General features: G+C 42.8%; 2 protein-coding genes across 2 annotated transcripts; both read left to right on the top strand.

Moving 5' to 3' along the window:
* The first annotated feature begins 111 nt into the window (after positions 1 to 111).
* dcaf12 (DDB1 and CUL4 associated factor 12) lies at positions 112 to 10439 on the top strand. Its single transcript, XM_063910038.1, has 9 exons — positions 112 to 1297; positions 3969 to 4259; positions 4901 to 5176; positions 5984 to 6044; positions 6237 to 6430; positions 6971 to 7036; positions 7760 to 7922; positions 8228 to 8406; positions 8527 to 10439. Exons 1-9 carry the CDS (start codon positions 1238 to 1240, stop codon positions 8683 to 8685), a joined length of 1449 nt encoding a protein of 482 aa, XP_063766108.1. The 5' UTR covers positions 112 to 1237; the 3' UTR covers positions 8686 to 10439.
* Positions 10440 to 11354: 915 nt separating this feature from the next.
* Positions 11355 to 25794, top strand: ubap2a (ubiquitin associated protein 2a). The gene is given in 28 exon segments (XM_063910287.1): positions 11355 to 11440; positions 13227 to 13364; positions 13747 to 13824; positions 14071 to 14181; positions 16712 to 16874; positions 17019 to 17105; positions 17311 to 17374; positions 17774 to 17871; positions 18001 to 18059; positions 18166 to 18236; positions 18532 to 18730; positions 18835 to 19105; positions 19320 to 19484; positions 19487 to 19623; positions 19828 to 20048; positions 20402 to 20672; positions 21185 to 21224; positions 21331 to 21502; positions 22149 to 22194; positions 22335 to 22635; positions 22780 to 22871; positions 23093 to 23143; positions 23222 to 23315; positions 23398 to 23808; positions 23951 to 24055; positions 24540 to 24607; positions 24716 to 24907; positions 25000 to 25794. Coding segments are annotated over 27 exon segments (3759 nt in total). The 5' UTR covers positions 11355 to 11440; positions 13227 to 13268; the 3' UTR covers positions 25096 to 25794.
* The last annotated feature ends 1182 nt before the right edge of the window (positions 25795 to 26976 follow it).

Genomic DNA, 26976 nt, shown 5'->3' with positions numbered 1-26976 from the left:
GTTATGTTCTCAAGTATGACCACCAGCTTCATGACAACACATCTAAAATGTCTTCTGATGAACTGGTAGGAAAGTATTCTCTTTTTTCAGTTTACATCAACAATACAGGTCTCTCCAGTTGTTGTCAGTGGCAACTAGAAACATCTAGCTGTGTGGCTTAGTCAGCAGAAAACAAGTCATTTATGTTTCAGAATATAGGCCATATCTGGTCTGCCTGAGCTCACCAGGGTTCAAGAAAACGGAGAAGATTACAAAGTTACAAAGTATAACGTCTGGTAACTGATCTGAGTTTGAAATTTAAGTCCAATGAGTTTGTTTATTTCCTTTTTAACTATGTTTTCGTGCTCATGCTAATAATGGCCACCTTCAGAAAAATCTGGTAAGGGTAACTCATTCTATTAAGATTAAGATGTGTTTTCTTTAAACTGAGACTGATGTGACAGCTTCTATTCGTCCTCAATGTTCACATGGGATTTGTCACAAATAATAGACAAAACACAGCCCAAATACATTTTTATTTTTTAACCTGACAGCTATATCATACAATCGCACAAACGTGATATAGCTCAAGATTGTGTTACATTTATATATGACGTAATATTTAATTAAAAAAATAAACGCTTACTATTAATAAATACATATATATTCATATAACACTTACTTGATAATATAGGTTAAATTGTCTAAATGTACTATAAATAAAAAAATAGTGTATCTATGTTTTACTGAACACAAAATAATGTGTCCTTTTAAATCACAGGGAAAACCATTGAAGCCCCATAGACAGTGAAAACCGAATCACATGATCAATCAGGTTACGCAGTTAGCGTGAACGAGCACGCACGACGCTTGCTTTTAAGTACGACCTTGTTTTTGTTGATGTTTAATTTGAGTGCGGCTGCGCGCTCCTCAATGCTTTCGCGGTTGCTGACGCGACTTGGCAGGAAAAAGGAGAGTGTGTACCCTCTGGCTGAAGCTGGCGACGTTATCTTTACTGAAAACCGAGTACAGCCAGATTGTAGTCTTATTTGGGAGTCTAGGAGGCAAGCTATTGATAGTAAAACAACGACAATCTCAACCTGCGGCTCACCAACCTCCCATATGTGATCGCCCTTGCTCGTCGTCGGACGCAGCCAGCGAGGGCCAAACAACGTAACAGCATATCGCCATTATATGATCCAGTGTCCAGCGTCGCTTTTACCCTCCATGTGGGTGAGGGAGCTGTGTGTATCAGATTATGGCGAGAAAAACAGTTAGCAGGAAAAGAAAGGCAGGAGAGCCCAAGGACCAACAACAGGTAGGCGGAAACCGGTGCAGATCCAGATTAGCTAGCTAACGCTTGTCAGTTATGTTAGCATGCTAACTAGCGATGGGCTAGCCAGGTTTAGCTCATAAACCATGTCGTAGGCTATTGATGACATTTACACAGTAACTGCTATATTTTATCTGAAATCAGGGACAAACCATTCATTAAACCGACACATATTGGTTTTGTTTAAACAATAATACAATGCATTTCTATTTGAACGTGGCTACTGTTAGCATGGTGTTTGGTGTTATCCAACGGCAGTCTGTTATCAGCGTTAGCTAAAGGGCTAGCTACCTCATCTTATTTTGGCTATTATTTAATTGTAATCACGCTTACATAACACTTTGCTTGATGGATAACATTGACAGTCACTTGTCATGTTGGAGTAATCTCTTGTCACCTTTTAGTCACCATGCAGACTAGCTTGATTTGTCTCTAAAGACATATTTGTCTAGTATTCTATTATTAGGCATAGCTTTAGCTATTGAGCCACTGTTTACGTTAGCGGAAACGTTAGCTTTCATCGCTTACTTACATGCAAACCAACCAAACGTTGATCTACCAGATTGTCCCAAACAGCCGGTAGAATTGACCTCTGCTGAATTGAAAGACAACATTCATCACCAGCATTAACATCTTCCCTATACCATCAGTCCTGAGCCCAGCTGTTGACAAAATACAATCTGAGCCCCCTTTTCAAGCCTCAAGGATCCTTTTTAGGACAGTGTGTCACCAAGACCATCACCTAATTTTAATGTATGGTAAATTATTTATTTTGAATACAACTGATATTTTAATGGACCCAAGCCAGTGGAAGAGCTAACAGAAATATAGGTAACAGCTACTTTATTGATCCCAAATTGGGAAATTCTTGCGTTCAGGCATCACAATATTTGAAAGATGGAATAGAGTATAACCATAATAAAATCACAAATAATATAAGTTATTCCGGATTCATTAAAATTATCTATAAAATAAAAGAAAGATTATAGATCTATACTCCAGAGCAGACACACAAATATACATAGGATAGTATATAAACTGCAGATGTACAAAGTGGCTGAATTACAAATTGTTCATGGTTATGGAGAGGGAGAAAACTAAAACCATGGGACAGTGAGTTCTCATGCATGGTGAGTGTCATTTGATCTTGTTTGCCAGTGCCGAAGACAAATACCCATTGTATGTAAATGTAACTGACAATCACGTATTCTGCATATGAATATGCTTTGACTTTGAAACTGGTTGGCAGTATTACATCCATTAATGATACTAAAGAATCGTCTGTTTCTACACTGCATGTCATCATTACTGGGAATTTCTCCTCCTTTTAGTTTAACCTCATCCATATCAACAGACTTGTTATTTCCTATTAAATTAATCTCTCACATCAGACACAACTACTGGATACCACAAGGGAAAAGACAATGGCAAATAGGGCCACCAATTCCTTTTTAGATCCAGGGAACATGTAATTACTTCTTGTGTTGTTGCCCAGTAATGTTTCACAACTTGTATTGGGTATGTATATCAAGGCCAGCATAAGACAATTAAAGATCATCAGTAAAATGTTTAATTTGTTGTGATGTACGTTCATATGCTCCTGGAAGTTTCTGTGTGAGCATCAAAATGTTTAGAACATAGAATATTCTTTTGTAGATTTTTTATTTTTGTATTTACAAGATGCCTGACAAATCCACTGGTGTATATCTCTGTTATCGGGTCATGTAGGTCATGGTCTTCTAGATATTTGCAAACAATTGATTACTCAGCTTCAAAATGAAGGAAAAGTCATCCATCTGATTATTGACAAATGCCATGATTCTGATCTTTCTTTAAAATGATTCCTAGAAAATATTTCGTTATCATTTTGGCAGTAGGAAAAGGGTTATTAGCTCTTGTTGTCTACTTAAATATCTCTATAAAATTAAAGCAAAATGATACACCAGCACAGTCCAGTTGATTTTTATTTTGCAAATGTGGTGTGACCCAAAGTTTTAGGTGAATAGCTTTAAATACACAGGGCAGGTTTCGTTATTTTCCATTTCCACAACAGGCTTAGCAACCAGCCAATTTGAGGGGATGCTCAGTGTGACTGTTGTACCTGTGGTGATCCTGCTATATACTTTTTGCTGGTGTGTGTGAAATATATTTTTTTGTATTCCTGGCCAGAGATAATGGGGTCAGTAGGTCTTCTGAGGTCAAATCACCAACAACAGGTGCTATCTGAGCCTCTGTGACAGACAACCAATAATGTTGGCCAACCTGCGTAAGATCATATTCAGCACTTTAGTTTACGCAACGCCTGCATTGACCCGTCCTGATCAAATGCCACTGTCTGCGTTTCTGTTGTAATTCTCCCATGATCCACTACGGCTGTTAAACCTGTAGCAGTAATGAATAGATATGTGCCCCTCTGGGGGATGGGCACGGCTCAGTACAGACAGCTTGTGAAAATGAAACCAGGATATTTGCCAATTGTTATAAAATAAGATTGATTTCATTATTATTTTTAATATCATTATTTAACTGGTACATAGTCTAACTCTTTCCAAGTTGTAATTAGAAAACAATAGCCTGAGTATTTTGACTTACTTAAGTTATGCTTGCTATACGAAAATATCACAAAATGAATCTTTCCCCCTCCCTCTTTCCTTAGCTGGGCTGGTGTCAAGCACCACACAAGCGGAGCCGTGTTTCTTGTTCATCACGTCATGCCCAGCAGTGGTGGTGCAGTCGGCGCTCGGTGGTATGTGCCCTCCGGGGGCGGGAGTTCAGACCTCAGCAGCAGCATGAAGTGCGGCTCCAGCGGAGCCTCCGAGGCTTTGCAGCCGGTAGGCTTCCCGGCATCCTGAAGGAGAGGGAGTTCTCCCTGGGGCGACTCAACAAGGTGTTCGCATCGCAGTGGCTCAACCACAGGCAGGTGGTGTGTGGGACCAAGTGCAACACGGTGAGATGTCATAGTTTTCCTAACTTGAATTTAATGGTTAGACATACCCATACATTTCAAACATTTGATATTAATATTCCAATAATTCATCGCTTATTCAGTGATGCATTCAAATGATTTGATGACCAACAGAGAAAGGCATTCCTCTGGTGATTGAAACACCTTAACCGAGGTTGTGTCTAAATGTTGATATGAGTGTAAAATAATGAACAGCTGATGTAGCTCTCAATCTGTCAAATTGCTTTATTGATTTGATTCAGTAATACATCACAAAAGTCGGCAGTGTTTCCTTGTGCAGGGATGAAAAGTTGAGGTGTGCCTCCAAATTAATATTTTTAGTTAAGTTAAACATGACAGAATTTCCTGATGTGGATAAGTATTTCCAGTTTGATGACAACAACATTCAGTCCTTGTTTATTTCTAATTATGTTGCCTTGGTTTCCCGGAAATAACCAGGCCTACATCTAACATTCTATCATTTAGTATCAGCAGGCATTTTTCTAAAAACGAAAGTTGTTTCTCAAATGTTTTATTTAAATACTGGACACATAGACACTTACACCTGGCTCGGGTTGTGTTCTTTGTTTAGACTCCTGAATGTATTATTCTTACTAAACATCTTTCTGTCCTTTTACCTGCAGCTTTTTGTTGCTGATGTCCTGACGGGGCAAATAACACGCATTCCCATGCTAAAGGACAGGGAGTGTAGTGGTGGAGGCTCTGGGGTTGAGGGCGCAGTGGTGGGGCGGCAATACCACCCAACAGGAGGCTCTCGTGCCCGACTGGACCAGCAGGGCTGTGGGATCCACGCCATCGAATTGAACCCCTCTAAAACACTTCTGGCCACTGGGGGAGACAACCCCAACAGCCTGGCCATCTACCAGCTGCCCACACTGGACCCTGTGTGCGTGGGGGATGTAAGTGGTTGGATCTGACTTGAATGTACTGTCATCCTGCTAGGGCTTAGAGATGCTGATCCTCTCTCAGGCAGCTCTCATCTACTTAGTTTATATTCTCTCAAACTGTAATCAACTATCTGTGCTCCAGCCACAAGGTTTAGGTGCTGTAAACAGGGTTTTTTATAGGAGGTTTTTATTGTTTGTAGTAGTCAATATTGATTACTCCATCATATCTTTAGTCAGTTTGTTAGTGGTTACCTAAATAATTGGTTGGTTAACTCATCAGTTGCAAATATAAACAGAAATGTAAACACATCACAAGCAGGCAAAAGTGTAAACCCTTCTAATAAAAAGAAGAAATTTGAATTACATTATTTAGAATGAAACTTAATTGAACAACTATATCAAAAACAATTCTTAGCCCTTCCTAAGTAAAGTAAAAGGAATTAGCCTCCCACTCTTCCATATGCTGTTTATGGACGTCCTCCATGTAACGTTTTATTTGCATCCCCCTTAAAAAACGTCAGTATTGAATGAATCACTTGTATTGAGATTCTGGTTCAAAAAGGTAGATACTTGTACTAGAAAGATATTTCAGTAGGTATGGCCAGAATAAATCTATTTTTCTAGATAATATTCCAAAAGAAGACTGATTGATTCGTTGAACTATCAACCAGAGAGCAGTAAAAATATTACAATGATGTGTACTTTATGTTAATATTTCCCAGCCACCATTTTAGCATTAGCGAATTCAACCCAACTCAAAAAATGTTGTATAAAACCTGTTGTTTTGCTTTAACAAAGTAGCCATCTGTTTTTGTTCAGGATGGTCACAATGACTGGATCTTCTCCATTGCGTGGATCAGTGACAACATGGCAGTTTCTGGTGAGTTGTCTATACGTTAGCCTGTATGAATGAGTACTGCTGTGTAAGCATTGGGCAGTGAGCAATGCATGCCAAACTCGGTGCCCTTTACATACCCTGATGACAGTCCGGTTTATTTGTCACTATTGTTTTCTGTTAGTAAAAACCCTTTTGGTGGTAATTACAATATATCGTGTGTTTTGTATTTCCCAGGGTCCCGAGATGGCTCCATGGGCCTGTGGGAGGTGACGGAGGAGGTAATGAGTCAGGCTGAGCGAAGTCAGAATGAGGAGGCAGTTCCTTCATACGCCCACATCTCCCATCGGGCCCTCAAGGACATCCCGAAGGAGTACACTAACCCATACAACTGTAAAGTCCGCGCACTGGCCTTCAACAACAACCATAAAGTAAGGTTCACCAGGATGTTTGGAAATCACATGAACTTTCAGTGAAATATTTCTAACAATGATTAATATATTCAGTTCCAGTTTTTAGGAAACTTAGGACATGAGAAATAGATTAATTGAGCCTAGCTTTATATCCGGCTAGCAAAAGTGTTTCTTCTATCATGTATGGATTTGCTATTGTAGGCTACCACCCTATTTGTTTTTATAGGAATGGGTTTGGACTTAAGTTGAAACACGTCCTGCTTACTCCCACTAAATCAAAATCTGGCTAAACACACTACTTCCATTTGCTGCTTGTCTGGTGAACTGTTATACAGTTAACTCGTGTGTCACAATTGTAACCGCTAACTGAGCTAGCGACAAATTGGAGATTGGTAGTTGCCAATATTTTATGCCGTGAAGCCAGCAGAGGATTGAAATATGATGCAGGAGTGGATGTTTTGAAGCATGTCTTTGAAAGTGGGTTACCAGAGAGTGACACATTAGCTTCAGTTATTAATCTGTCTTCCCATGTGATTTTATTTCTTTTACACTTTCCAGGAACTGGGTGCTGTGTCTTTGGATGGTTATTTCCACCTCTGGAAAGCTGAGCACAACTTGTGCAAGGTAAATTACAATACATAGTTTGACTAATAATAATAATGCAGTCTGTGACACCAGACGTAGACTGAGGGTCTAAGTGCCCCGTTGGCCGTGTGTTTCACGCCGCATTCTCCTTCTCTTCCACTATCTTGCAAAGGATACGGTCGCTTCATCCTATGCTCAGCGCAGCAAGATGATTATGATTTGGTTTAAAAAATAACAACAAGCAGATGGTTTTTTCCACTGTAGAATTAGATTAGATACACTTTATAAGAAGGATGATAATGGGCCATCGCTAACGACTCATAATCATGTGATGCATTTCCTCTGAAGACTCTGATCTAGTGATACATTTAGCTAACGGAGAGCACTTGCAGCTTCCTGTAAATAACATTGGTTTTTGTTTAATGCTAGTTCAATTTAAATATGAGATCAGTTACCCACCAAAATATGACAATCCTTTAATATTTTTTGATTTTCTTTAAATTTACAAAAGTAACTTCGGCAGGTTATTGTACACGGTTAGCTCCCATACTTGCCTGTGTCACTTTTGGCAACCTCATATACAGACAGTAGCTCACTTGTTAAGCTATGAGAGGTCATCGCTCTCTCCATAGGAATACAACCACATAGTGGTTTAAATGCTGATCAAGGGACAGCAGCTTCTGGCTATTGTACTCAAAATGAAAGTGCTTGACATCATCCTTACTTGATTCCCATTTAACATTCAATGGTGGATCCCTCTAGATCCTCTCTACCAAGCTGCCTCACTCCAAAGAGAATGTGTGCCTGGCATACGGACAGGACTGGTCGGTGTATGCTGTGGGATCTCAGGCACATGTTTCCTTCCTGGATCCACGGCAGCCTACACACAGCATCAAATCTGTCAATTCCCGAGAGCGGGGAAGCGGTAAGTGATCCGTAAAACTCTAAAAGAAACTAATAGCATAAGCAGAGACGAGCTGACCTCCCTTATCTGCTTCAGGAAGATGTTTACAAAGGAAATACCGCTGTTTACTTGTCTTTTTAACTTGCCTTTCCTCAGTTTAAGCAACTTCTGAAACCTATTCACACTTTTTCATGATACACTAAGTTGCAGCTGTATTTTAAAAAGATGGTACCTAGCTCTTCTCTCAATGCCTATGGGTGTTATTCTTACGCCTAGAACCGCTTGCATTGAAACATCTGTCTGTGTGTGTGTGTGTGTGTGTGCAGGGATCCGTTCAGTGAGTTTCTACGAGCACATTGTGACAGTGGGCACTGGCCAGGGTTCCCTTCTCTTCTACGACATCCGGGCCCAGAGATTCCTGGAGAACGCTTTGAATCCAGCCGGAGGGTACCGGAAGTGCCCAGGAGATGGCATCCTCAAACTCTCTACAGGGAAAGGCTGGCTGGTAAACATATTTATCTTTAAAAAGCTATTCATAATTTTCAAATAGCATTTGTGCATTTTCATAACTCTTCCTTCCTTCAAGCCTCACCAATATCCTCCCTTTCTTGTCTCCAACTCTCAGAATCACGATGAGACGTGGAGGAGTTACTTCTCGGACATTCATTCTTTCCCCAACGCGGTGTACACGCACTGCTACGACGACTCCGGCACTAAGCTGTTTGTAGCCGGTGGACCTCTCTGTTCGGGCCTTCACGGGAACTACGCAGGACTGTGGAGCTAGCCTCTCAGTGTCCTCCATCACTCTATCACTACATCCTCGTCCATCCCCCTCCCTCTTCCAGTCTGTTGACATCCGTGTCTTTGGTATCCCTCTAGCTCACCTCTGTTTTGCTCACACGTGGACTCAGGAGCATGATCTTGCACCCCCACAGTATCACGGCTTTGAATATCGTTGTTGCGTATGTTAATGTTTGTTTCCACCATTACACTCTCCCTTGCCCCTCCAATAATTCCGTTGCTCCTTCCCCCTCAGTCGTTTTTTTTATATGAAAATGTACAAACAATTAACTGCGAATTCTGTCACAGAGGATCTCAGAAGACCAACATTAAGAATAAAGTAATACAGGTTCTCATGGTTTTAAAACATTCAACCCGCTGGGTTAAGGATATGGAATGGTTTGGTTTTTTACATAAGGATAGTGTTAACCGCTGCTTCCTCTATGATAAAAGACAGTGTCTTCGTGATATACCTGTGGAATTCTTTTCTCCCAAGAGTTCCTATCTCTCACTGAAATGGACTGCAATAAAAGAGAGGGCGAGGGGAAGGAGGACTGAAGAACGAGTTCATTTTGCAAAAATCAACCAGAGTGCAGTTTGATGTTTGATACAGAATGTTAACCCGAACAGCCCGTCCTGTCCCGCAACAATCACAAAGAACTTCTCTTTTCCCCTGACTGAGAAGTAAAAAAGAAGCCAATCAAAATGAGACTTTGTGTTCATGTGTTGTCACTAAGATGATGTAAAGGAAAAACATTAAGATAGCTCAATGCAATGGTAGGAAATAATCCCATGAAAAGCATATTTTATTTTTTGACTGTGATTTGACAGGCATTCCCCTGCTGATATTCTAATTTGCTTTATTTTTTATTTATGTTCCCCTTTCCCTGTCACCTTTGATTCAGCTGGTCATTGGTGTTTGTACCTCCTTCTTTTGAAAGATATATTGTCTCTGCTTATGTTGCTTTTCTTTTTGACCAGATTGCTCTCCAGATTTGTCCCTTATGATGTTCAAGTGCTGATCTGTAATGAGAATTTATACAAAGTTTAAATTTTGGTAGCAAGTTAATAACCATCAAATATGATTGATAGCTTGAAGAGCCCCCTCATGTTTCTGGGACTTCTCAACAGGAACTTGGGAGAAGATCTGTTGTAGCTCACTGGTCTTCTTAACCACCCATCAGGAAGGTTGCAAGGAGAACTAATGAAACTGTTTTGACTCTACACTGGAGTTAGATGCTGCAGGCACATACATTTAATTTCACAGTTGTACAACTTTATTTTTTCGTCTTTATCAAGCGATTCTGCTCTTTTCCTTGTTTGGTAGAGGCAAGGTAGGCTTGAGTTACGACTTTGCCTTCCTCGGGTCTTTCTGTGAAAGACTGACACAGGCGATCATAATTTCCTTTTCTACATGGAGCTTTTCTCCAGTTTTCATGATAATGACATATTGAAAAGAGAAACCCCAATTACGACCACAAAGTGAACAAAAAAGACAAACTTTTGAAATGCATTTTATATATAAATGTGTATATGTATGTGTAAAATACATAGGGACAGTTGCATACATTTTTATGTATATGTCTGAGGAAGTGTGTGGATTTATGTCTACTTGGTGATGCCCTGTTTTTTTTTATACATGCCTCATGAATGTTTTTACGAATATGAGGATATTGTAAAATAAACATCTGAAAAAAAACAAGCTATTAAATCTTTAAGAAGAGTAGATAATAAAAAATAAAATGTATATTGATGTAATATGTTTTTCACGTTTGACATTTTTTATTCAGTTAGAGATTTCCATGCCCAAGGACACAATGACATGCTGACTGCAGTGGGGATTGAACCTGTTGAAGATCAACGCACTAGTCCAATGCGCCATAGCCTCCCTTTTTATCAAGCGGTGTTCATTTTCAATAACAACAAAACATATATTTGCACATGCAAACATTGTGTGTGTGTGTGTGTGTGTGTGTGTGTGTGTGTGTGTGTGTGTGTGTGTGTGTGTGTGTGTGTGTGTGTGTGTGTGTGTGTGTGTGTGTGTGTGTGTGTGTGTGTGTGTGTGTGTGTGTGTGTGTGTGTGTGTTTCCAGGGGTGGAATATAACTAAGTACATTTACTCAAGTACTGCACTTATGAAATAAATTGTGGTACTTGTACTTAAGTATTTTCACATTATGCTACTTTATACTTTTACGTGACCACATGTTGTACTTTTAACTCTACTACAGTAATTTTGCCCATATAATTACTTGGAATATTTAGATTATTAATACAAAATATAAATGGACTAATACATCATTGTTATTGTTTTTATTGGTTAAGCTACCCAGTAGTGTGTAAAGCAATCCAAATCAACCCCACATTTACCAAGCTCATCATCGAAGCGATGAACACATTTATGCACCAATAGTTATTATACAAACATGTAAACTAAGAGGTGCTTAAATGGGCCATACTGCATAACAAATACCTTTATTTTTGGTATTTAAAGTGTATTTTTATGCCAATACTTTGACCGAAGTGCAATTTCGAATGCAGGACTTTTACTTGTAACTGAGTGTTTGTACTCTGTGGTATTGCTACTTTAATTTAAGTACACATTCTGAGTAAATGTTCCAACTCTGTGTTACACGGTGAAGGTTGTTAGGAAGTTAGTTGTGACCGGAGAGGAGAGGGGAGCATCAACCACCACCACCACGGCAGGGCACATCACGTGACCACCTTGTCTGCTGCTGGCCGAGTGAAGCGTGTTAGCAGGTAATAAAAACACTATTTTTCTGATGTTTTACCAACTTCACTTTCTGTATCACAACGCGTTTAAATTAAGTATTTAAGCGGCTTCTCGCTGAAATAGTTGTTCGCTTGCTTCGTTTTTTATCCAGCGCGGTGTTGTTAAGGATGCAATTTTTCTGTTGTCTTGTTTCCCGGCGAGCAATGTCGGGATGGGATTGTGCCCCGCTGAGAGGCCTTTTTTCTTCAGATTTAACACCGATATGTTGTTAGCCGTCTAGCCTGTTGTTTATGTGTTCGAGGACGAGTCTGATGTAAGCGCCAGCATCGTTAGATAACTCTACGGATCTATAAATACGGATAAGACACTAGCACGCCAGTTAGACGGCCATTGGCTATCAACTTGGAGCAGATTTAGGTAGCACCGTTAGCTAGCTTCATCCCCGCTGCTCAGTATAGACGCTATGGTGTCAGCATTAGCACGTTAAGAGCTAACACGAGTCTGTGCTAGCGAGGACAAAGGGACCACAGTACCAACAGCTCAAAATCGGTCAGTGTTGAGTTAAAAAAAAGGTCCATACGAGAACATGCTTTTATTTTGCAACATATACACGTAACGTCAACCGTTACAGAGTAATATGTAGACTCAAGTAATAAGTAACATGATAGCAACATGCTAAAGTTAGCATCGGTTCAAAACAACGCTCCATTTGGTTTCTAACAAAAAAACGGAAACTAGTAAATTATTAGTTAGCTGTTACCAGGTAGATGTTTATATATGTTGACACTTAGAACTGGGTTGGTATTTATTTGTCATTATACACATAAATGTAATGAACAAAATATGCGGAGTTACTCTATCATGGTTTGTTATTGTTTATCTTTTAAGAAGGTCGAGACTCATACTTGTAAGGATACGTTATTGTTTTATTATTTGTACACAAAATACTGCTACTACCGTAGTTTTTTCAATGTGAAATAGAGGTCTAGATTTTTCACTGAAATCACATTTTATGCTAGATCGTCCTTTTGCACAAGCTTTGTTCAGAGCAGCAGCCAATGGCAGCAGTGCGTTTGCCAACGTCACTCAGACACTGTAAACTGGATTGCTATTGTTCTCTGACATAAAACAAATGGGTCACTGGGGATATCTGTAGGTATTATTCTAGTAAAACACACCGCGTTCAAAGCTTGCAACTCAAATAGCACCACGGGGTATTCTTTTGTTATTTAAGGAATTTAGCAATTCCCTTTTCCATATAGATGCAGGTGGATAAAGCCATGTGTGTGCAAAGAGTTTTAAGAACTGTTTAATATTTGCTACTGAAAATGATTAGTGCTTACTGGTCTGTGAGGCATCACAGCCAATTTGAAGCGAGCTACAACTTGTGCAGAAGATTGAACTTTCTACTGTGGTTTTTGTGTGTGTGTGTTTATAATCTCTGTTAACTGTCTAGTGTGTAGAGGGGGTTTGAGGTCAGGGTGTGTAGTGTTTGTTCTGCTTCAGTGTGGTCTGTGATTTTTGTAAGAGGACACTATCTCACTTCTCCTCCTTGACCTAAATTCTCAGCAAAGCTGGTGTGGCCCACTGGTCTTACAGCCTTCCTACGTGCAGTTCATGATTGTGCAATACTACTAAGCTATGCTCACAACACATACTTTTGGTATTAAGCACTTTTTTCCTGCTATGCACTCGTACATGGGAAAGTATCTAGGCTCTGCTCTTACATCATTCTCAATTAAGTGCTTGTGTTTTCAGAACTGTTGGTTGGTTTCTCTCATCCCCCCATGCTTCTTGTTTCCTCTTTTGCAGATTTTTCTATTTTGTACATACAGAGTTTTGTATATACTGTATATGATGAGCTCGCTGGGCGGCGAAAAGGCCCGGGGCCCTCGGGAAAAAGCGCTGCCTGCTGCTACTCAAACATCACAACCACAAAAACAGATACAGGTGAGTTACCGCAACCACATAAACATGAAGAAGCTGAGTGAAAGCACATTGCCTTAAGCCACAGATTTTGAAACAAAACACCAGTGTGCACACGATTACTCTAGCCAACAAAACCACAGTGCACACATTATGCAAGGAGACCTTTTTATTATATACTGAAAAGGATTTACATTAACTTTTAATAGTGACAATAGTAGGCCCTTGCTTAGTAACAATATAGTCAGATCCATACCTCTCTAGCTGTGTTAAACACAACACATGTTTGGTTTTTAAGGTAGATTTCATGGCTGAGAATATAAATATGATAGGTGTACCTAATATGGTGGCCAAGGGGGGAATATATATAGTTCTTCATATTTTTCTTTCTCCTGTGAACAAAAAGGCTACAGCTGAGCAGATCCGGCTCGCCCAGGTGATCTATGACAAGAATGATGCTGACTTTGAGGGCAAAGTTAACCAGGTGAGGATCACTACTGATGCTGTGTTCACACCAAACACAAAGCAAGCCACCGCCCTTGTGTTACTTGCTCATTTGGATCATTTGTGTTTAGTATACTGCAGTGGTTTGAACCCTTATAAACAGATTTGACATTGATTTAGTTGCGATGAATGGTTCAAAAGAATGCTGAACTAACTACATCCTTTTGCTGGTTTGTAAAAAGTCTTGATTTCTAATTGGAGTTGGTGTATTTGTTGCTTTCCCCAGCTGATGGAGGTGACTGGGAGGAACCAGGATGAGTGCATGGTAGCGCTCCACGACTGCAACGAGGACGTTAGCAGAGCCATCAACTTTCTCCTGGAGAGCACCTCAGACATGGTAACGACATGATGTTTTATTTAATCCTTTTTCACACTTCACATAACCTGTGTTGTTGTCTCAATATTTATTTGCAATTCCAGATAGTGTGAATAGATTTACTTTGCTTGGTAGACAGCATATGTGACGGCCCAAAACGATATTTGATTTGATTGAATTAGGTATTTCTAAATTAAGAAAATCAATGATGAGCACATGGGGAAAAAAAGCATGACCTGTGAAAATAAGTGAGAAAAATAATTTGTGCTCTAAATTTGTAATCGCACTCGAGCTGACACAAATCAACTGGACCTTTTTTAACATATCAGAATAAGAAGCTCGCAGGTGGAATGCATAACCTAAATTATTGCTCATTTCCATCTATCTCAAATGATTTCATGATCCTGGCATTGTGCGCTCGTACTATGGGGTCAGATCAGTCTGATAATACACAAATAAACACAAAAGGATTCACACTTGTATTTCAAGATCCACACAAATGTTTTTCAATGAACACACACATTTGTTTTCATAAAAGTTTTACATATGTATTTTTGATCCACACATTTGTTTTCCGTGTCAAACCGCTGAACCTGCACACACAAACCGCTCTCTGTGCATGGATCGCTGTGCGTGTGTGTGGGTTTTTTGAGACTCTCCTGACGGTCACCCGATTCGTACTTGTGATTTTTTCTATCTATAGCCAATCAGATGTGTCCTCCATTCTAAGCCAGTCACATGAGCGCCCCCCCACAAGGGTATGATTTCATGACGTAGCGCTTCATATACGCATTTTGCGCTGTCCAGAGCTGACAGGTCAACTTCAACACGGCGTCTAGCACAAGTGTAAGTGATAAGTGTCTCTGCGTGAATGATTCAATATGTTTTAGGTATGAATTCTTGCGACGTTAGTGATGTGTTACTGTTAGCATGGAAGCAATATGGGTGGCAAGTTAGCTATATAGTGCTAAAAGACTGCCTTTAACCGGTTAATCCTATTTAACGTCAGCTCTAAATGTTCCATTTCACTCCATCATTAAACACAATGGAATATATTTTGAATAATAATTTTAGCAGGAAACTTTGGATTCATTTTTGCTAAGCTGTCCCTAAAAGAGAAAACAAGAGAATGAAAGAAGTGAAAGACATTAATGGCTAATGTTCGCTATTTAAGGTAATAATCCTAGGTAGTCTATTAGCATTATATAGCTAACTTGCCACCCATATTGCTTCCATGCTAACAGTAACACGTCACAAGAATTCATACCTAAAACATATTGAATCATTCACGCAGAGACACTTATCACTTACACTTGTGCTAGACGCCAGGTTGAAGTTGACCTGTCAGCTCCGGACAGCGCAAAATGCGTATATGAAGCACTACGTCATGAAATCATACCCTTGTGGGGGGGGGGCCGTTCATGTGACTGGCTTAGAATGGAGGAGACATCTGATTTGCTATGGATAGAAAAAATTACAAGTACGAATCGGGTGACCTTCAGGAGAGTCTCAAAAAACCCACACACACGCACAGCGATCCATGCACAGAGAGCGGTTTGTGTGCAGGTTCAGCGGTTTGACACGGAAAACAAGTGTGGATCAAAAATACATATGTAAAACTTTTTTCTGTATTTGGATTTTATTTACATGTATATGAAACGGAACACATTTATTGTAAGTGGGAATGCTTCTGTGTGTATTATGAGACTGATCTGGCCCCATACTTGTACTGTGAGACTTTGAAGACCACTCCGCTGCCCAATCACTTTTTGCATTTGGTGAAGGTGCACAAACTACAGGACTGATTTCAGACCGAGGACATGTTTCCAAGATCAGGCAAACACTTGTGTTGTTCTGCCAAGTCTGAGTGAGTGTCCTAACATTTGTGATGCATACCAGCCGGCACAGATGGCGACTGGAGGCTGAATGGCAGGGCAGCTGGCCAGACAGCTGCCCTGCTTGTTGTTTTGGTTTTGTGGAATTCCAAAAATAGCAAATAACTGGTTTTACACACGGCAACCCTCTGATAAGCTCTACGTCTACTGTACTCTTCAAGATGTTAACCAGCACAAACAAAGGAGTGGCCTGATAAATGGGTAAAACATTAATTATAGTTATACTTAGTTTTCATTTTGAACATACAGGATATACAGTCTCTTTTTTTCATACCACAACAGAACCTTTCAGACAAGTTAGTCGGAAATGTCCGGCATTACAGCTTTTCTGTAACCAAACCCCGCAAATCTTTTTGTAGCATCTTGTAGTGTCTCTTTATAATTTTGGACAAAATACACGGGTACAAATGTTAAACCAACCACAGAATGCCACAGGCTCATTCAACAGAACACAACTCTGAAATGTCACTGAAATGGACACAAAGACACATCATTTTTTATTTACAAAAGGGCTTAGGTTACTCTCTGATCTTTGTCTGTGTTCTCATCTTGTTTTGCTACTAGTTTTGTTTAGTTTGAGTTTTAAGAAACAAGGAAAAAGAAGAACTACATATTTTGTTCAACTTGAATGTTTTCCTTCTCTGTCCTGTTGTCAGACCTCATGGGAGACGGTAGGGAAGAAGAAACCGCTGGTGAAGGAGGGTCCGTCAGACAGCAAGGAGAACAAGGAAAACAGGGAGAAGAAAGGAGAGAGGGACGCGAGCAAGGGCCGAGGGGCTGCCAACCGCAAGGGCAGGGGGGCCAGTCGCAGCCGACCGGGTAGGGGGTCTAAACTCTACATTTATTTCATTCTGACCTTCCTGTGTGGTGTTCACAGTATCATTATGTTCGACTGGTAAAACTGCTGTGAAGGCTTATCCTGTCTGCTCACTTTATGTGCACTTGTGTTTTGTGCGCACACAGCCACGCGTCCAGAGGAGAATGGGGTGGAGGTGATGCCAGTGGACAGAGGTGCAGATCGAGGTCGCAGGGCCAGAGGTGCTGGACGAGGTGAGCACTTTCAGACGCTTTGTAAGTACCACCAACACTGGAGTGGATGTTCAGTGGGTTAGTGCGCTGATCTTTGGATCAGGGGAGCACTGCTGGGCAAGACACTTCACCCCAAGATGCTCCTTCGGGGTTGACCCCAGTATTGAATGTGTGTAAGTCGCTTGGATAAAAAGCGTCCTAACCACTGACATGTAATGTTACGCAGGTTCTGGAGGTCGAGGCAGAGGCAGAGGACCACCAGGGACCCGGTTCTCGGCCCAAGGCATGGGGTATGGTGACAACACACACACTCAGGGGTTTTCACATAACTGGTAATTCCCTCTAATATCATGAATCATATTGCAATTGCTATACCAGTCAAACAAATTGGACTCTGTTATTTTTGTGCTAATCATGAAGCCTTTTGAACTTTCTTTAATTACTACCGGAGTGTTTTTAAAGTGGATTATTTTGGTTTGGTTCATTAAGGTTTGGTTGGTTGGAACCTTGATGATTGCGAGTCTTCATTGTCATTCACATCTGAAAAAGATCATAATTAATGCTTCTCACCTCTCCCTTTCCACAACACCTAAAACAACCAGGAACCGACAGCTTCAGAAACTGTTTATAAGAAACATAATAAACTGAATCAGTCAAACTAAATATACCTCTCCTTCACTCTTCCCCAGGACCTTCAATCCAGCGGACTACACCTCAGAGGGCGGGTCAGGGAGCGCACAGGGGGAGATGTGGGACACGGCGGGCACCAACAGCACAGATGGGACAGGTGAGCTTTTTAAAACAGATGTGCTGCTCCTCGAAAGGGTCGCAGCACATGGTAGAAGATGCACATTCATTTAAAAAAACATTTTGCATAGTGTTTGAACTCTGTGACTCATCATTGGTTTCTCTCTAGTTACCTGGAGACATACCTTGGAGGACTGGGAGTCTGAGGACTGGAGTCAGGATGTCAGTGTGAGTGGAGACGGTTACAGCAGAAGTCTGTCGGTCACTGTAACAATGCCATGGTGTATGCTTTCTAAACAACCTCTGTCTCCTGTGCTTTTGTATGTTTCTTTAGCTATCGGAGACCAAAGTGTTCACTTCCTCATGTGCACCTGCTGCTGAGAACCACATCACACCTGGGCAAAGGTAGGAAACCAGCTTAATTATAACATCATAAATGGGCCCTGATCTTTCATTGTCGTGCGATTTCAGAATAATTGGAAGTTAAAGTAGTTATCTAAGCCTCATCTAAAGCAATGTCAGCAATGATGGAATAGCTTAACTTTAGGTGTGTTTCCTATGCTTTGAATGTACATATTGTAAAGGTATATTGGCATTGGAAAGCCATTGCCATTAGAATGAACTTGTATCTATGTATAAACCATTACATTGGCCACTCTAAGCCCTTTCTAACTGTCTTTACTGACTGTTTCCCTGTCAGTCTGGACCTCGCCTCTCTGCTGCAGAAGCCAGTGGGCGGAGGAAGAGAACCTCCTTCGTCCTCTTCCTCTCAGAGTCTGGTCTTCACCAATTCCCACCACCACCACCAGCCACCACAGCAGCAGCAGCAGCAGCAGCAGCAGCAGCCCCCCCCCAGCCGCAGCACCACCAGCAGCACAAGCTATGCTCATGCTGCTCTGGTAATGAAAATATTTATTTTGATTTGACACATCTTACACATCCCTTTCATCTGTCACATGACACAAAGACTGATGGTGATGCTCTCTCCTCCCATGTGTGCCAGTCGTCAGTTCTGGGAGCTGGTTTTGGGGACCTTGGCCAGGCCAAGAGGCCTCAGCCCAGCGCTGGAGCTCAGATACTGGAACAGCTGAAGGGTCCTGGCTTGGGTCCGCTGCCCTCATCCCAGGCGGCGCCTCCTGCCAGCACCCAAGGAAGCAACACCTCCATGGGCCGACTGCCAGGCCTGGGAGCACCTGTACCTCCACCCTCCACATCCAGCTGGGACATCAAGGCTTCGGAATCCAACTCCACCACGCTGTCCTCACAGTTCAGCCGTGAGTGTGACACTCACTTTGCACACATGCAAATGTTTTTCTATTTTTGCAACATTATCATCATCAGACCATGCATAAACACCTCTCAATAAGAGAAGAGACGATGTTTGAAGTTCTTTCCACACATTAGGTCAGTTGGAAAATAATTCCAGTGTAGGAACAAAGGCATGTATAGTATTTAAACCCTGTCCTCTGTTTTGTTGTGTGTCTGCAGGTGAGTTTGGCCTGCAGCCTGAGCCTTCTCTGGTGCTGAGTCAACTGGTCCAGAGGCATGCGGGCCCCTCCCTGCCTCTGGCACGTCAACCCAGTCCTCCTACGCAACACCAAGCGCCCCCTGCTTCAGCCTCGCCCGCTCCCCACCTCACCGGCTCCCTGGCACAGGCGGCCAGGCGATGGCTGTTGCCGGTGCTAAACCTCATGCCCCCGGCGCAGGGCTGGACCCTCAGGGCGGCAACATGCCACAGCAGCAACGGGCGCAGCTCAAAGGCCAGAAACGAAGGATACCTCCCACATCAAAGGTACTGCAGGTTAACTACAGTTAAGATGTTGAATTAAAATGTGTTTTATTTATTATAATTATGACATAAAATCCCCTCTCGGGAGTAAGTCCTCCTCACTGAAGAAAATTATAGCTGGTAACGTCGTCTCATTAAATAGTTTGGTATACACTTAAAGCCATATTCCTCATCCCTGACTGTCCCCTCCTCCCTCCCTCCCGGCAGATTCCCGCCACAGCGGTAGAGATGCCGGGCTCGGCTGAAGTCCCGGGTCTGAATCTCCAGTTCGGAGCTCTGGACTTCGGCTCGGAGTCGGCAATGCCGGAGTTCGGAGTCGTCGACAATTGCGCGCCATCCAGGGAGTCCACACCCGCCCCTGCCCAAACACTTCCTGCACCGGGACCAGGGATCCAGAGCCAGACCAGCCTGTACTCCAAACCACTCAGGTACTGTCGCTATGGACGAGGAATGTACCAATACAAGAAATTTAGTTGATACCAATACCATATCAATTCGGCAATTGTCGATACCACGGTGAAAAACTAAACACAATCCTTTTGTTTGAAGATTCAAGGTCCTTCCCTATTAATTATTGATTTTAGTGAACTTCCTTGAAGAAGATTCTTGTCATAAACAAAATTTTGAAGGAGTACATTTGAACACATCATAATACAGTTGACCAAAGAATCGGTTCTAGGTGCATCCCTCCTGCTGAGTTTCCTCTCCCTGGTGAACAGTATAACAGAAGCTGGATATGGTTTGTGTACTGAGTTGTCCTCCTCTCCCTGTTGTCCCGCAGTGAGTCGCTGGGCAGCCCCCTCTCCGTCGCCCTGCCTCTGCCCCTCTCCTCAGCAGAGCCGGTGTATCACTCCTCGGTGCAGCTACCCAGCCTCACTCCATCCTCATTAGGGACCGGCAACCCCTCCTCCTCTTCGACGGTCTCCTCCGCTTCCTCCTCCATACCCAGCTCCTCCCACTACTCCTCAGTGGGGGGAAGTTACGATGGGACCATGCCCCCTCACTCACGACTGGCCTTTTCCCAGAGCAAAGAGGCCACGGGGCCAGTCATGGTGAGTATAAACAGACAAAATAGAAATCACCACCCTGGGAGCCGTTTCAGTGGACTTTTGAGATGACAGGGATGAAGAATTATCTACAACTATCGTATCGTTTATAAACAGCTACACACTGATAAACTCCAGGTCCCACAAGGGCCAGCCCTGTTTTGGGAAACTCTGGACTGTAAACTTTAAGATTACTTGAGCATATTGTAGTCAAATAAGATTATTCTAACCAGGAATTCCTCAATCGAAATTTGCCCCAAGACACTTAAAATGATAGTTAGTGTGTTTGAAGTGGGGTGGCTGAAACAGAAGTAATCTGACAGTCATGTACTGTGGATAATGGACCGACTATTACTTAATAATTCATTCATTCAAGTATTCAAATAAACAATTGCTTGTGATCATCCTGTATGTAATTTAAGTCTGCAATGAATTCCTGATGTCTTTGTTGTACATGTATGTGGTATTGATCTGTTGTCAGTACTCGCTGACACTGAGCTGGGTTTTCTTTTCACTAGAACGGTCTGAACGGTGTAAGGACTTCTGCTGCTCTAGACAGTAAGTTCCTCTCTACTCTTTGTTGAATTTATATGTTCCATCCATTTGGGTTGTGTCATTATGTGACTGAATAAATCCCTTACCTCTTTCCTCCCCCTCCTCTCAGCTTCATCAGCATCCTCCACTCCGAAGCCAGAGTCGCCGTCTCTGAACATCTGCACCAACGGAGCCTCGGCACCTTCCTCCCACCTACCCTCCTCCATGCCTCCACACAGCTCCTCGCTCTCCAGCCTGGCACAGGACATGCCCTCTGCCAGCCATCTCAACTCCCTCAACAGGTGAGAAGGCACACAGGAATGCAGAGGAGCGGTTTACAACCTCAAATGGTATAAGCATAAAACGTGCCTACTGTTTCTGCTTTTGGAATGTGACAGAAAAGTAGCCGCAAGGCAAGTTTATTTATATAGCACCTTTCAACACAAGGCAATTCAAAGTGCTTTACAAAAATAAAAGACATTAAGCATTAAGCAATAGTGCAGCAGAAACACATTTTAAAATGGCAAATAAAAACAGTTATTAAAAAGCAAAGATAATAAAATAAACATAACCGGTATAAATACATGAATAAAAGTTACAGTGCAATGTTAGATAAGAATAGTTCAATTAAAGGCAGCAGCAAAAATACATGTTTTCAGCCTAGATTTAAAAGTAGTAAGAGTAGCAGCAGACCTGCAGGGTTCAGGTAGTTTGTTCAAGATATTTGGAGCATAACAACTGAACGCTGCTTCTCCTTGTATAGTTCTGACTCTGGGGATAATCAAAAGGTTCCCCAGCTTTTTCTGCTTGACTTTGACATTTTTAAGATGTATTGCCAGTTCTCAAATTGCCTAAAGAGCTACAGTAAACAACCATTTTGTTTCTTTGTTAGTGAGAGGCAGCTTTGCAAATGTTTTATCTTGTCTCCTTTCTGCCTTCACTCTGAAGCCATGTCAGCAGTCATTCCTCAGCTCTGGGCTCCAGCGCTCTAACTGTAAGTACACATCCTCTACAAACACAATGTCCGAGCCCTCTGTGTTATCTCTAACCCTATACACACAACAGCTGGCTTAGCAAACTCAACAGTGTGTGTATGCATTGCCAACTAAAACCTACTTGTTTCTCCGCCCTCAGTACACCTGTGTTGACCACAGCAGCGTGAGCTCTCTCGCTCCTTCCACCGGCTCGTACTCGCAGCCTTCGTCGCTCCACTCCACCCACAACAGCAGCATCAGTAGCAGCAGCATCAGCCACCTGGTGAACATGCCCAACATGGGTGGCAGCATGAGCAGCACTGTGGGCGGCATCATCAGCGCCAGCGGACTCCACTCTGCTGCCATGGCCGCCAGCACGGCGCTCGGACTCGGCTCCAATGGAGCTAATGCCACGTCCAACCTCTCCGCACCGAGGACCGCCCCCCTGCTCTCCTCCTCTGGTACACACACACACACACACACACACACACACACACACACACAGACACAAGGGGAATGTGTGATCTCTGTTACATTGTGATTGGCCCATTTAATTGTATTGGTTGTTTTTTCTTCAAGTGATGGTTGTGTCGTTGTGTTCATAGGTAAAGCTCCCCCTAACTTGTCACAGGGAGTGCCCCCTCTACTGCCCAACCAGTATATCATGGGCCCCGGGGGGCTGCTGCCAGCATACCCAGTGAGTCCCCTTCAGAATTTAGAGTCACTGAAGTATATTTGTTTTTCTTATATATCAATAAAGAACTGATGAAGTAGTTTTCTGCGGCTGTATCGGGACTGTACTGAATAGTTTGAAGCTTCAAAGGTTTATTCATACAGTTAACGTTTGATTCTACTCTTCTAAAAAGAAAAAATCATTTTGGTACAGAGCTGACTGTTCCTGCGCTTTGTGTCTCTCAGCAGATCTATGGTTACGAAGACCTCCATATGCTCCAGTCCAGACTGCCAATGGTGAGCCTCACACTCTCTAGTACTTGTGTTTTTTATCTCGTTGTGTGGCTCTCCTCCTGATCCTCTCCTGTCCTTTAGCCCTCTTTACAGGATTACTATGGAATCACATTCCCTGGCCCCGCAGCGACTCTCTCTGGCAGAGACGGGAGCCTAGCCAACAACCCCTACTCAGGTAAAACCCTGGCACCTGTTGCTGGTCCACACTCCTTTAAATCCCATGCTGGTTCTCGCCTGACATCTCAAATGTTTGTCAGGTGAAGTCACAAAGTTTGGCAGGAATGACTCCACCTCCCCGGCGCCCCCTGCAAGCCTGGCAGCCCAGCAGCCTTCCCAGGGCCAGAGCCAAGGACAGAACCAGGCCCAGCAGCAGCCTCCTCAGGCCCAGCAGCAGCCGCAGGGCCAGCCGCAGCACCACAGCAACCAGCAGGCCTTCCTGCCCCCGGGCTACAGCTACACAGGCCTGCCTTACTACGCCGGGGTGCCCGGCGCTGTGCCCAATGCTGCTGCCTTCCAGTACGGCCACACCATGTTCGTTCCTCCCGGGGGTCCAGCCTCTGCCAAGCAGCACAGCATGGGCCTGGGTCTGGGAAACCCCTCGGCCAGCCCCTTCCAGCAGCAGACGCAGCAGCAGCCCAGCGGCTACGGACAGCACGCCTTCAGCTCAGGTCAGTGAACACCAGTCAATATTCACAACAGGAAATTCATTCAAGTCGCTCCCCTGAACACGGTGGTTTTTAGTGTTGGGGTTTGTCTTGCACAGGAAGTGAGGGGTTTTGGTCGAGCGCTGAACTTTGTTTTCCCACGCAGGGTATGAGGAGCTGACAGCGGGGCCGGCAGGAGTGGACTACAGTAAAGGATACAACTCCTCCTCACAGGCACAAGCCAAATCTGCTGCTTCTGGGCCCGGCAAAGGTAACAGAAAAAGTATAATGATAGTTTGAGATTTTTCAAGTGGTCCGGAATTATCATTTATGAAGTTGATCTTTCATAAAGAGCATAAGGCAGCATGTTAATGTCAGAGCTTTCAAACGAGGTGTTTCACTAAGAAATTGTTTTTATTTGTACTTTATTTTCCCATGTAATATTTCTGTGCTTATCTTACTTATCTTATACCAATGTTTGCACTGATGAAATGCATGTTGAGACCCCTTAGTAGTTGGTTTTGGATCAGTTTACTTTTGAGGTTATTTGATTAGTGTCGGGTGTTTATTATTTTGTAAACGTTTCTGTGTATGAACTGAACACTCTGCAATTCTAGATGTGTTTGGCCCCTATTCTCAAGCTTGTGATAGCTTATCCTGGCCCATTTCACATATCTGCGTAATGTCTCATGATTGTACGTATTTTTAAATGCAAGTGAATTAAATGAACAGTGTTGGTGCATTAACTCTTCTAGGCGTCTCCGTTACGTCCAGTAACTCGGGCGTGCCAGACATCAGTGGAAGTGTTTACAATAAGACCCAGGTGAGACTCAAACACACAACTCCTGCCCTCTTTCTTGCCGTATAGTTGCAGTTTTTACTAACATAATCAAGCCCTGAGATTAATTTGTGCCTCATCTTCTGTGTCCAGTCTTTTGATAAGCAGGGATTCCATGCGGGGACCCCTCCTCCCTTCAGTCTGCCATCAGCACTGGGGGGCCCGGGGCCTCTGAACCCTGGAGCAGCTCCTGGAGGCTATGCACCGGCTCCATTCCTCCACATTCTGCCTCACCAGCAACAACACTCACAGCTGCTGCACCACCATCTCGCTCAGGATGGACAGGTAAGACCCCGCTGACGCTCTTATCGTCGCTCAGGTTTTTTTTTACCTGTCAGTTTCTCGGAAGCTCATCTGTACTTCTCTGCGTGTTTCAGGGGGTTCAGAGCCAGCGGGGCCAGTCCAGCAGCCTGCAGCAGAAGAGCCAAGTCAACAAGTCGAGCTACGGCAGCTCCCCCTACTGGGCCAACTGAGACGGCCACATCTACAGTGTGTGTGTGGCGTGAACATGGACACACACACCAACACACAGCACCACACCTGCGTATCTGACTGATGAGATCATAGAGGGACAAACCATTTTACAACACAAGCTAAAAACACACACTACCACCCACCCTCTCCTTTGCTCTGTATATCCCCTTTTCAAATTTATGGCTGTTGTATGTAAAATATATTTATGTATGTATTTATACAGTATATATGTATTGGTAGGACATAAAATGTGGTATTCTGCATTTGGTTTTTATTTTGAAGGACATTTTTATTTCAAAAAAAAAAAAATGTGGAAAGACGAGAATGCTTAATCATGGAGATGAAGTTGGTGAATATACTTGAACACAAGCATCCTGTGATGTGGATTTTTTTTGTATGCATACATGATCTGAGAGTGATGTACATAGATTCTACACATCATTTTCACGGCAAAGGCCTTTTTTTATTTTAGAAGAAATACGTTTTTGTAACTTTGGTCTCCCGCATCTGTGAATCCTTATATTGAGGGTGACTTGAGTTGATAGCTTGACTTTTATTTCTGCCCCGTTTCCCTCCCATCTGTCTCTCATTCCTCAACTCTTACTAGTTGGCTGGTTTTCACCTGCCAGGCCTTGGATTTGATGTCATTTTAACATTGGTTTAATCCTTGTTGTCCAAATTAAAAGTTCTGAACAGTTTGTACCGGTCTGGCATCAATATTTACCTAACACAGTGTTTCTGGATTAAAGCCCACAAGTTGCATCATACCAAAATCATGAAGCTACGTTCACAGTGCAGAGTAACCAAGGAACATTGCATTTTAAAAGACCAGGAGACCACTGTGCCACATGTTCGGGACACAGGCTGGATGCAAAGTAAACAAGTTGTGCAGAATAAGAACGACTTTTATTAATCCCCAACTTTTTTTGCTCTGGTGTTGGATTTACAATAACACACAGGCACAAAACACACTCGCATGGACGAACAGGACCTATAGTTATTCAATAATTGAAGAGGTGGCAGAGTGAGAGGCCTGAACCCTTATTAATAGGGGGAAATTCAGTGTTCGCTGTTTTTACATGCATACAAACACGGTAGGTGTGCACATGCAGTTTGAAACACTATAGTTTTACATGTAGCTTGCACACATGCATCTGGAGAGGTGCCAGAGCGAAGAGGCTGCCAGTCTTGCTCAAGGGCACCTCTGTAGGGCCTAGAAGGTGAACTTTCATCTGTTCAGCTACCAGTCCACACACCCAGCATTTTTTGGTCCGATTGGGATGTGACCCGGAGACCCTTCCATTTAAAGCCTGAGTCCCTACAGACTGAGCCACTGCTGCCAAGGACACCTAAGTGTGACAATCTCCATATTGGTTTGCTGTTGCTTAATCACACTCCACAGGAGTCGGGTTTGAATGTCAGACATGTTTATTGTGTAACACGGGACAAACACACATCCACAGTTTAGCCGAATTACAGTTAGGTGTAGCTCAGTCTACAGCAAAGCCTCTTTTGGTACTTAGGGAAACCTGAAATGCACCAAATTCAGCGCAACACAAGCTTCCGCTGCGCCTTTCCAAAAGTAACAGGCAAATCTATGGCTGCAATCCCAGTTTAACAGTATTTAATATACTGTAATCATCAAATCCACTGTTACATAAACTGGAGGCGATGCACCTCTGCAGATCAACCAGGACTCACACCCTATGGTTTCCAAGCCAAGACCCTACAACCTGAGCTACTGCAGCTCCCAAGGGTCAGACCAACAGCAATGATGTAACCCATAGTGTCATCAGGTGCTTTATTTTGATAGTTTACTGGTACAGTAAATCTTACACAGGACTATTCAGCTACACTATGCAAGCTAATACTTCAGTACT

Source organism: Eleginops maclovinus, chromosome 20 (assembly GCF_036324505.1).
Source record: "Eleginops maclovinus isolate JMC-PN-2008 ecotype Puerto Natales chromosome 20, JC_Emac_rtc_rv5, whole genome shotgun sequence".
Classification (NCBI taxonomy): Eukaryota; Metazoa; Chordata; class Actinopteri; order Perciformes; family Eleginopidae; genus Eleginops; species Eleginops maclovinus.
This window is presented reverse-complemented; position numbering and strand designations above follow the sequence as displayed.

What these genes read in the sequence shown, in the direction of transcription:
- dcaf12 (XM_063910038.1), top strand. Translation starts at nt 1,238, where the DNA reads ATGGCGAGAAAAACAGTTAGCAGGAAAAGAAAGGCAGGAGAGCCCAAG. An exon ending in TGACAACATGGCAGTTTCTG is followed by an intron (nt 6,045 to 6,236) that starts GTGAGTTGTCTA and finishes TGTATTTCCCAG; the next exon opens with GGTCCCGAGATGGCTCCATG. An exon ending in CTGAGCACAACTTGTGCAAG is followed by an intron (nt 7,037 to 7,759) that starts GTAAATTACAAT and finishes GGATCCCTCTAG; the next exon opens with ATCCTCTCTACCAAGCTGCC.